The sequence below is a fragment of the Thunnus thynnus genome, chromosome 2, assembly GCF_963924715.1.
Source record: "Thunnus thynnus chromosome 2, fThuThy2.1, whole genome shotgun sequence".
NCBI lineage: Eukaryota > Metazoa > Chordata > Actinopteri > Scombriformes > Scombridae > Thunnus > Thunnus thynnus.
The window spans coordinates 17918696-17930763 of NC_089518.1; the positions used below are offsets into that span (position 1 = coordinate 17918696).

Below are 12068 nucleotides of genomic sequence, written 5' to 3' on the forward strand. Positions count from 1 at the left end.
TCAAATTAACTATAATTAGTCAAACTGAGAAGTGAGCGGAGGCAGAGGTATGTTACATGAGAGACTTGTTCAACGATGGCAAATGGCACCCCCTCCCCATCCTACCAAATACACAGACACACACACACACACACACACACACACACACACCTCCTCTGCCACCTGCTGCCATACACCCAGCTATGCCACCTTCTCCTGAGCTCTGACACCCGTCACGCTCACTTCAACCCCCCTGAGCTCAGACTGTATGTGGCACGCGAACATGCAGACGCACAAACTAGTTCTGTTGTGACACATTCCAACAAAAACCTGCATGTGAATTTCGCGAGCGGCAGATCCTGACTCCTTTAATCTTGTCAAAAAGACATTAACAGACATCTTATGAGGTGATAGCATAATCGGTTTGGACAGACACTGTAGTGCAGGATTGCATGAGGATTATGAAGACAAGCATTGGGGGCAGAGGGAGAGATTATATAGATGATCTAGAATTCATACAGTGAAGAAGTAGGCAACCGCTACGGCCTCTGGGACCCAGCACCAATTCTGTTTGTCCTTGTTGCACTGTATATGTGCAGCCTATAAGTCTTAAGTGTTCAGGCACTGTAGGTAAACGTAAATAGCAGTAGAAATGTATTTGCATCTTATCTAAAAATCAGTTTTTCAACCTGAGCTTGTCTTGTCCTCGTCCAATAACTTTCACCACAATACTACCAATAAAAATACCCTCAGATAACACACAAATTGTTAACAACTGAGTACACAATAAAAGGGTAGTCCACTGATTTAGATTTGTATTTCCATACAGTTGAGAGATTTACAAGAGATTTTAAAAAGAATCATCAAAATCCAAGCAGCAGAGCCTAAGAAATCTTGACTTTTAGTCTGACATTTCCAAAAACACTGGATCCTTCATTTCCCATAATGCAACTCAATAGCAGCTTTCATTAGATCTTCTCCGCCTTGTAAATGCCCATGTCTTTAAAATCCACACCCTCACATTGTAGCACAGGCTTCATATAGAAATATGAAGTTTCTAAGCCCAAGCTGAATGAACCCTGATGACATCATCTGGGTTATTTTTTCAGACTTTAGGAAGTTTTAGGAAGTCTTTAAGAAGACATTATACAACCGTTTTCACGGGCTGAATAGTACTCTCTGTGATGAATAAACTGAACTTGATGTGTAAAATTAGTGGAGTGACCCTTTAAAAAGACCTCATGTCTGATACTCTGTCAATATCAAGTGTCAACAGGTTCCTCGCTCTACCATGAAGCTAGTTAAGATAAAACTGGCCTTGCTAATAAGGTCGAAAGCAGCATTCAATCCGTCAGTAAGCTCAGCTACATTTGTCGGCTACATTAAATTGAAAGCTTGTCTTGGCTACAGCAGCAGTGACACTCAGCCCACCACTGCAGTAAATCATTAGCTAAATAGCTAATTCTACAGATTAGCTCTCTTGGCAGCTGACTGGCCAGACAAGTTAAAGGTGTTTTATTTTAACATTATATGATTCCATCAATGTGACGGGGACCATTTGGTTTAATGAATCGCTTCAAGGAAGATGGATTACATGGAGACATATGGTAACAGTCGGGTTTATACCATCCAATTAGGAAATATAAACATGTGCCACAGAGTTAGAAGAACCATTTTTAATTGAACATGCTTATGTATACGTATATATGGTATTGACAGTGACACAGGTTGGGTTAAAAATCTACTACAGAATAAACTAATTGAAAAAAATAAAAAAGTCTGCTCCTATTCTGATTGGCTGAGTCACATTCAGAGCATTGACAAGCAACATACATTTTTATAATTTTAGTTTGTATTTATTTAGAAGATAGTTTTGCATTTTTATTATAATCATTTTCTATGTTGCAGAAATGGACCGACTGAAAAGTCTGCCAGACTTGGTGCATTCATGTACTTCCATCCATCTGTTGTATAGATTAGAAAAATGACTCAGCTAATCACATGTTAGCTTGTGAATGCGACACTGCAGCCAACTCTTGAGTGTTGCTGAATGTCAGCATTCAACAGCTTGGATGCCAACAACCACAGACCTGTGTAAATCACTCAGCACTCACAAAAGTACTGATGTGCTACTTAGCAATCGCTTTGCATAAGCAGTATTACTTACTTATTTACTTACTTACTATCAATATTTACCCATCATTAAACCATCAGAAATTAAATCAACTATACATATTTGAGTATGCTTGAGACAGTAAATCTTTCTGTCATGTTGCACCACTTAACGCACTCAAAAGCAAAGAGTTTCATCTGTGTTGGTGAAGTTGACCTACCTGCGTGCTCCAGAAGCATTTTGGCGATATCCATGTGTCCGTTGAGCAGAGCGTCGTGCAGAGGACTGACTCCTCTCACCTGGTTATTAATGACAGGGGCGGGGTGGTGACGTAGCAAAGCCTCTACACATGCTGTGCTGCCATGGTTGCATGCTTCATGCAGGGGAGTCCAGCCTGCATGATCTAAATGGTCAACAAAAGCACATGTACAAACAAACAAACACACAAATAATGCTTACTCAATAGGAAAGATAAATAAACTAGGTATAAACAAATTGTTATTTTGTATCCTTTAAGGTTAAAAAGGTTCATTTAAACAAACGATATTTGAAGAATGCGCTTTCTGGAAAAAGTAAATTAAGTACAATGTTTTGTGCAGAAATATGGGTAGCAAGAAGTTGAACACATATGTAAATCTCCAAAATGACAGTATTAGGCAATAAAGTTTAATTGGAGTATAAAAAAAAAAGATTTGAAAAGACTTCTTGTGGCGTGAGAAGGTTAACCAACTGCATCGCAGCTAAGTCGCTGGTTAGCGCTGAGCTCTAAATGCTAACAACTCAGCTAATGAGTGAGCTACCAAGAGGTATTAGGAGGAACTCTGTACACAGATTGAGAGAAACTAACAAGAGACACCTTGAAAAATGGTTTAAACTAATATTGAAAGTGGTGCAGACTTTTAAACTCTGCGTTAAAGCCAGAAAATTTTAGAAGAACTTTTAACAAATGCTATCAATGACTCATCTGTCTGTTCCACTGCCATGAGACAAAGGACATTAACATGACTGAGATAAGGCTGTTAGGGATTGAGATTTATTAATCAATGCGCCATTAGAATGTTTAAAATTCTTGTTTCGGGAGTTTTCTAAACAGCGTTTATGTACATCATGCATAATTATAAAAATACCAGCATTTCCTAGAAACATCCAATTAGTTTAGCCTATATTGTCTTGTTTTACACCCTTACTTTCCAAAATTACAATGGTAAAGGACAGTCAAGTCCCAAGGAATATTAAAAAAGCCCATTTGGAGCACATCATAACGTACATCTGTTTTATCTGACAAGAAAGGACCGAAAATGTTCTGCCTCAATTACCACGGGCCTCGTTTTAGCAGACAACTGCGAGGTGACAGCGGTAATTTATTTTACCATTTTGCACATAGTTCTGCCTGATCACATTTTGGACATCACCTCTTGCATAAGCCCCCTACCGAGAAGCAAGTTCATTTAGGTTGCTATTAAAGGGTGATTACAAAATCGGAGAAACCTTTGAAACAGCACAACATTTCCATAAAAGGAGGACAAGTCATTATATTTGACCTAAAGGGACAAAAGAAAGTCATTCTGAAATATCAAAAGGCGTTCAAGTCACTTAGCAAAGTGACTCTAAATCTATAAATCTAAGCCTCCAAACTCATCCCACTCTTCCTAGACACACCCTTTACATTTTAGCTAAAGGTTAACCTCAATGATGACGCACACGTACTCCTATTTCTTCTCTCCTCTTTTTTTCTTCAATGTTAATCGCTCCTCGAAACCCTAGAGCAAACAGTGGGAGTGAAGTGAGATGACGGTGAGAGAAAGGGAAAGCAAGAAAGTCTTACCTTTAACATTGACGTCCGTGCCAGGAAGCGCCAGGATCTGAAGCACTGTTTCCACTTGGTTCCTCTTGCAAGCTCTGTGGAGGAGGGTCTCTCCTTCGACCAGGACACACACAACGGACAAACACACCCAAAAGAGAGAAGAGGCGGAAGAGAAGAGAGAAATCCGAAATTAGGGTGTGCCCGATGTCCTGCCCATTGTCCCCCTCCATATGGTGAACACACCAATAAAATACCATCCCCAACCACCAAAAAAAAAAAAAAAAAAAAAAAAAGCCTGACCTAAAAAAGTACGACCCGCCAATGAGGATGCAAATTAAGAAGACTGATGAGAAAAGGGGGAGATCTTTCAAGGGAAAAAAAAAAGGGATGAAAAAAATTAAAGATGGAGAGTTGGGCAAATTCGCCTCGCTCTTTTCCTCTTTTACAGACAGAGATTACCCACTTACACCCCGAGCCCAACAAAGTTAATATCGGGGTTGTCGGCAAGTGATTGAATGTAGTGGTGAGAAAGTGGTCTTGCTTCCTGTCCGCTCATCCCTATATTGTTACTTGAGAGGAAGTTATGGTAGACAGCCCACGCACAAAGCCTCGAAAAGGATTCTTCACAGATCCAGGGTTCAAAAGCTCCGCTGGGCATTGCCAGTGTCACCACGTGATATTTAATCAGCAAACTACCAGTGAACAGGCATGGAAAAAACCTCTCAAGGATTCCATTTACATTTTTAAACACAATTTTCCTCCCCCTTTTTTCTCCTCTTTACCCCGTCCCTCACTTTTTCTGATACAATATTAAATCAGGAATATATTAGCGGGCCAGAGCCCCCTCTTTTCATGTATGGCTGAACTTCAGAGGGAAGTTAAAGGCCAAGCATGAGTGGCTCTGTGCTTGCCAGTATAATACAGGACTGCAAAGCCCGTAATAAATGCTTTACTAGCTCTCCCCAGGACGCCACGCCTGTACAGGGGCTCCACTCCAGCATGCACAGAGCAGAGACTGGGGCAAAAGGAGCTGGAGGAGGAGGAGGAGTGGGAGGGAGGAAACAGGGGGGCAAGAAAGAAGAGGCAGTGGAGGACAGACTGAAAGGGTTTCCTGCATTTCAAAGCATGTAGGGGAAATATTGAAAATGCTGGATCCTATTCATCCTGAAGAATTCCTTTCTTTCAGGAGGTGTCTTTGAGGATGCAGAAGATGTATTAAATGCCATCCAGTGGTAGTAAAGAGGTTGAGGAGAGGAAAAATAACAAACAAAAAAAAAAAAAAAATGGGGGAAATGGAAGCGCTGTTTATCAAAAGGAAGATCATTTATGTTCTCTCTAAAAATGTGATGCAAAACCTCACAAACAGAGGGAAGTTAAAAGTTTTGAAAGTCAAACATTTTTCCAATGTTGATTATATCCAGTTCAGAAACAACTACATTTTATAAAATTATGCATGCATAGAGTATATACTATAATATTTCACTACCCTTATAAATGTTGCTGCACAAACCTCTTAAAATCTAATTTCTATAAACAGTCTATGATTGGATGGTTGGTGTAGTCCTATACTGAAGCACTACTCCGCAAGAAACTATTAAATTTATTTAGAGAATTTTCTTATTGCATCATGTAGTTGACCCTGCAGGGTTGTATCATACAAATTTGTCTGTGGTCACTGAGAAGGCTGTTAAATGTTTTGAAATGAGCAATGTTGGCAGAGGGGAGACTGGATAAAGATAAAGATTAAAAAAAAGATAGTGACTTATTGGTTGTAATGAATGCTAAAAAACAAACACATTGATAGTAGCTATTTCACTACAACTTATTTCAAGCTTTATGCTCATAGTCAGGTGGAGTACGACATTTTAATATCCAACTCAAAAAATGACATTTCTGTAACTGTATTGTGATTAAACAGTAATGTGTTATAATACTACGTAACATGGAAAAAATTGTCTGAAACTCAAAAACTAGAATGCTCAAAAACAAATCACTGAAATCCCACACACAAATAATTTACTGACCAGCAATGAATACCGTTTTTTGACGATTCCTGGTGTAATACTCTTGCAAATGTTTAGATACAATACAAAATTCCAGTTAAAGGCACTATACAGTGCATTAACCCACTATTCTGTGGTGATATTTTACTAAACATTTATCTAAACTCAGCGATTAAAACACTGTCGCTAGTTCATAATTTCAATCTCATTTTCATTCTGAAAATATATGCTGCATTGTAAAATCATATTAACTTCCATATAACTGTACACAGCTGTTTGCGGATGTGACATTGGAAAACAAATATTCAAATGGTTGTACAGTATGAGTAACAATAATGAAGGCAATCAATGAAGCAAAATGGTATTTCCAATCCAAAAATCAAAAACACCCAAACAGAGGGTGGAGCCCACTCAAAAACTACAGTCACTAATGAGTAAGCTGTACCATGCGGCACGTCAGTGTTCTACATGGACTTCTCTGCTATTACTGGGCTCTAAAACGCTGTGATTAAACACCCATTCCACTACACCCCATGTGTACACATCCTCGCAAATGCCAGGGCCAATCCACGCACTGTTAAATCACTTTAATGGCTCCAATTTGGACACAACGCCTCTATTATAGGGGTAATTGCATGCTCAGCATTTACAAGCACGGAAAGGATAAATCCGCCTGTCCTTTTCTATAAATTCCCCGTTTCACACTTTAATAGAAAAGTTAAATGTATGTGTTGCTCTTTATATCCCTCAGTCTGCTTGCTACACTCCTGTAAAGTGTTGCTTGGCCTGCCGATCCCTGGACCAGAAAGCTGCTGGAAGCCTGTAACAATGCTATTTGTCAGGAATGTGTTAGGAAGGTATTCTGTGCCAGTTATTGGATGTATTTAAAACTATTTGAAGACTACTGCTTTCGCTGGCGCTAAGAGTAATGGCGGCATGTCAGTTCCCCAAAATCAAGATTACTGAAGCTTTCATTGTGCCAAAAACCAACTACTGGCCTTGACGTAACTGACCATCATTGAAAAATCCCACTGGTGAGGATTTTAAAGGGGACCTATTATGCTCATTTCCAGCTCTATATTTTTATTCTAGGACTCCACTAGAGTAGCTTTGCATAATTCACATTTCAAAAAAACCCTTATTTATCATATACTGGCCCATTATGCAGCCCCTCAGTTCAGCCTCTGTCTCTAGGCAGTCTTAGCTCCTGTCTCTTTAAGGCTCTCCTCCCGATGAGCCCACTCTGTTCAAATTGGCCAGCTTTCAGGGAGCCTGCCAAGCAGCAGTTGTACAAAGTCGTGTTAAGTTACCACCGATGCAAACCCAACATTTCCTACTAGTAGAATTTACAGGAAATTAAACGTGTTCCTCACCGAATTAGCAGAGCTTCATTAGAGGCGCTAAAAAATAGTCCACACAATAACATATGGAGATATTTGAAGCTCTTTGTTCAGCGGATCAGTTAGAAATAATAATCATGGAGCAATAGTACAAGCAGAAACAGCCACAGTGACGATGATGTTTGATGAATAGCTGCAGATGAAAAGAATGGAAAAATGCCATAATGTTAGCGGAGTGGAGCAGTGAACTCACGCACTGTGCGTGGAGCAGATGACCATATAGAGAAATCTGTCAAGAGCCGATGACGGCTTGGGCTGAAAGTAGAAAAAAACATTGGAAACCAAGCATTCAGAGCAGTCTGAAGCCAGTGCTCTTTGATCACAGGGATTACTTCTACATACATTTACCTCATTATTTTGACACTTTAACCACATTTAATATGAACATCCGACATTGTAACATTATATATATGACTGAAAATAAGGAAAAGCATAATAGGTCCCCTTTAATGTAGGATTCAATCATTTACTCTGCCAACAGGGAATAATGAGACACTGAAACAGAGAAGTTTATCCTAAATCCCTCAACTCTTCTCAGCTACTTTGATAAAGATACCAAGGTTAATGGAGGCACCAAAGTAAAGAAGTGCAGCATATAAGAAAGTAAGCTTACATATGTGGTTGAAAAAGCCTGTAAGAGAAAGAGAGTCGGGGAGAAAATGGGATGAGATGGGATGGGATGAGAGGGCGAGAGGGGAGGATGCTGTGCCGATGGTTCATCAAAAATTAATGCCGACTGCATCGGTATAGAGATCACGTAGTGGAAAAACAACACATGCCAACAGCCTTGAGTCTCCTGCCTCAGCCCTCCCTACCCACCCCCCCACTTCTCTCCTTTACCCTCCATCCCTCCTTCGCACCAGCACAGAGCCTTTCTGATCAGGTGGAGGGGGGAGATATGAGCTCTGACACCTTCGAGAGTTCACACAGAGTGCCATGCCTCTAATTGCAGGAAGTTCCACCAGTGCAGCCACTGTATATCTGCAGTGCTACCCTAATTGCTGCATTTAATATCCCTAAAATGGAGATCTGAGGTGCACTGTGCGTACTAATATGTGTTATTGTTTTGTGCGAGAAACCCATTAGTTCTGGCCATGCCATTTATTTATTTATTTATCTATTACTTTTTTAAAAGGTGAATAAGACATGAGGAAAAAGCAAAACAAAACAAAGAGCAGCGTTGAATTTCAATGCAAGTAGAACGAGTGGAGGAGGAGGCATAATGCAGAAGTGTTGATATGGTCCAAACTCTGCCCTGAACATACACGACAGGCCTACTTATGCAGCCAAGTTGCCCTTACAGCTGACTAGATGGAAGTGTGGTCCGATGCAAATCAATCACTCTCTCCATACATTATGTGCTCTTCATTAAACTGAAAGTGATGACAGAGCTATCATGTCGCTCTTTACTGATGACCTAGTGCAGTGCATCAGTCCATTAAAAGTCTGCTCCTTGCAAATGTTCAGCAATATTGTCAAGCAGTGGCCTGTGTATGTGTGTGTGTTTGTGTGTGTGTGTGTGTGTGTGTATGTACGTGCCATACCTGCTGCGTTTACTCTGTTCAGACCTCTAGGGATGTTCTCTTTCTCAGCGCTTGTTTCATTCACCGCAGTGTTCTGAATTCTGTACAGGGACAAAGGCCACAGTCAAGGGGGTTATGAGAAAATAGACACGTTAAGCTAATTCAATGAGAGATTACCCATGATTCACATAAACAAGTCTAAAGTTTCAATGACTGACCATTTCAGTATGACAGTGTGGAGGCCTAGTGGTACAGAAAGTGGAACAGGCATCACTGTACTGTGAAAAGTGCCATTAGCAAATGAATCCCTCATGGCTCTGTATCATCTCATATGAAATCTGACAATATCTGTCAAACCCCTACTGTGTTGGCCACACACACACACACACACACACACACACACACACACACACACACACTTCACACACCCAATCCTCCGTTCCCGTCTCCAAAGCACTTTTCCTCCCACTTAACGCCTCAAACGCAGAGACGGAGAATTCGATGTGAGCAAGCACATTAGGAGGAATAACTAGCAAAAGAAAGTGAAGCCTCTTCAAAGTAGTGGCGTGCTAATAGCTGTGGGCTGTCACTAGTCCTGTGAGTGGGTATGGGAGATCTGCCTGCATGAAGCCTGACAGGTGTCTGTGTGTATACGTCTGTGCATGTGCATGTGCGCTGCATTGAAGCGGAGTGCCATCCGTATTACAGGGAAGAGGCTTGTTCCTTGGTAATTGGCTTGTTCAGAAGCCAGGAAGGAGCTCCCAGCAGTGAGGAGGAAACACGCGTCCTGTCACATTGCTTGTTATTAGCAGGGACAAGGCTGAGAAGAGATGAGACAAGCTCTGTGTGTCTGTGTGTGTGAGAGAGAGAGTCCATAAGAGTGTCTGGGATGAGGGTCAGGGATCGAAATTAACTTTTTTCTTCAGTCCTGCTGCAACTGTCCCGAACTCTACTTTCAACTGTCCCAGACTTAACAACCATTGTCCCAAATTGAAGTCCTTTTTTTTTTTACATTCTACATAACAAATACAGTTTAATAACTTTGTTTCAGTAACTCGCATCACTTCATTGACTCACTCTGGTCTGCCATGGAAGTTCTGCTAGTTGTTCCCTGCACTTATATCTTAATAAAAATTAATATCACCCTAGGTGTTTGTCCACAGTCAGTTTTCATTATTCTTTTAGTCATTGGTTGAGTTACTGCTTATTGTTTTTTCTAACTGTTTGATTAATAAACGCATCACTGCAAACTGCAGTGCAAATACAAACCTGTTTCAAGATCCAATGAACTGCTCTGTGCAGCTCTTTAGTAATTTACTGCTGGCTCTTATGTCTCTGCAGCATTTTGATATATGATATAATTCCTTTTGGAAGATAAATGTTGGTCTCACAGATGAAACCTAACAATTGTAGCTGCCACATTAGTTTGTCTGAATTTTAAATTGAAGCTTCGTGTTTTTACTGGACAGAACAACAGCGCTGCCTCTGGGGCTCCATGTGTACAGATATCACCACATTTCAAAATATATAAATGTATTAAAATGAACAGATTAGTCTATATTAAATTTCGTTTTATTTTATTAAGTTACATGACAGTTTGGGTTTTTAGTATATCTACATTACAGACTGAATGCCATAATTTACTGCATCCCTTTGTCAATGAGGTTTTTGTTTTGTGAGAAAAAAAAAAGTATTAGTGGAGCTTTGAGTTGAGATTATTTTGTCACAGTACAGTCAGGTAGTTATGTTGAAGCTGAGCTGGTGCTGTCAGCGAGAACGCTGCTGTTCCAGTTGCAGAATGGCCGTGCTGCGTCCTCCCGTCCTCTGAGGTTAGTGGCCCGAGTTGAGCTTGCCAAGTCCAAACTAGCAAGTATGCAAGTCTTTATGTGACGTAGCGTAGAGCATGTACCGCCTCGCATTTCTCAAATTTGAACACCTACAATTAAAATGATATCTATTCCATGACACATAAACGTAATAATTTCATTTGTAATAATAAGTTTCTCTACAGTCCCAGAATTGTCCCAGACTCCATATCTTTGTTATTTTTACTGTCCCCAGGACAACCTTAATATCAAGCACTGATGAGGGTGTACAACTTCTCATCTCAAACCACTTCAACCAAGTGTCCTCTGTCCATATAGGCTGGCAGCTGTGGAGGTTGACAGCACCTGGCTTGTATATGCCCCGGACTCCCCTCCCCTCATGGTCTACTTTAGGAGACCAGCATGCTGTCAGTGGCCCAGCTATCAATTCTAGGCCTGGAGCAGCATGTGCCCTTGGTGGCTGACTCCCAAGAAACTTGTGAGGAATAATGAAAGTGCATGTCCAATGCCACAGCAAGCAGAAGCTATATATTACATTCTACTTGCTTTAATTCCAACTAAAAGGCCACAGCCAAAAAAGCCAAATGGATGAAAGTCCCTCTTTTGTTCAAATATTTGCTGAGTTAGTCTAGTTAAAGGTCTTTCTTAAATCGAGTTGACTCTGGCTACACACAGGTCTGGTTCTAAGAGATGAAGCCAAAATAACGGCATAGTCAAATGGTTTGAAAAGATAACAGCACTACACTGTGAGTGATTAAGCCAGTAGGAGAAAACCTAAGTTCAATTACAGCGGCAACAGCAGCCAGCAAGTCAAACAGCCATCTAAAGTCAGTTAATCAGCCAGCTTGTCAGATTGGCTTCAATGTGTGTTGTGTTGCCAGGCTGCCAGTTGGTGTATAGGAAGCACACTCACCATCATTTCATACACTACTACAGCAGCCTCAAGTCATAGTAAACCAGCCTAACGTGTTCTAACAGCAAGAAATTAAAGATAAAAGGGGTTGTGTGGCTCCGCTCAACGGTTAAGACCTGCTCCGGCTCTTTTCATAAATTCAACACCCAACATCTTGCCCGAGTTTTATCTTGTGTCAAGCTGACACTTTGAAAAGGCAGATAAAACAGAACCATTTAACATCAATACTTCACTGCTGAAACCACAATCACATTTATGCTATTTATATTTTGACTTGTCTTGTAAAGCACTGTGAAATACTGACAAGTGCTCTAACTATAAATACAGTTGATTTCTTACATAAAATATTCCTAAAATAATGTTATGTTACCATTTTAGTTCCTCCTCAACTGCACTGAAGCAAAACAGAGAACTGTGTTGAGAAAGCTTAAGAGATTGAGGGGTGTGTCAGTTTTATAAATGTGTCAACATAACAGTGTCAACATCGCTGACGATATGTATAATATC

The 12068-nt window shown here is 40.4% G+C and overlaps 1 protein-coding gene across 2 annotated transcripts in view; it reads right to left on the bottom strand.

The window, feature by feature from the left end:
* The window catches only part of slf1 (SMC5-SMC6 complex localization factor 1), a 36539-nt gene that overhangs the window by 15855 nt on the left and 8616 nt on the right, over nucleotides 1–12068 (bottom strand). For both annotated transcript variants that reach the window (XM_067607528.1, XM_067607536.1), the window contains exons 15-17: nucleotides 8844–8923; nucleotides 3918–4010; nucleotides 2313–2495 (exon numbers count right to left, since the gene is read on the bottom strand). In XM_067607528.1, the coding sequence (XP_067463629.1) occupies nucleotides 2313–2495; nucleotides 3918–4010; nucleotides 8844–8923 (356 nt within the window). The remainder of the gene's footprint in view (nucleotides 1–2312; nucleotides 2496–3917; nucleotides 4011–8843; nucleotides 8924–12068) is intronic.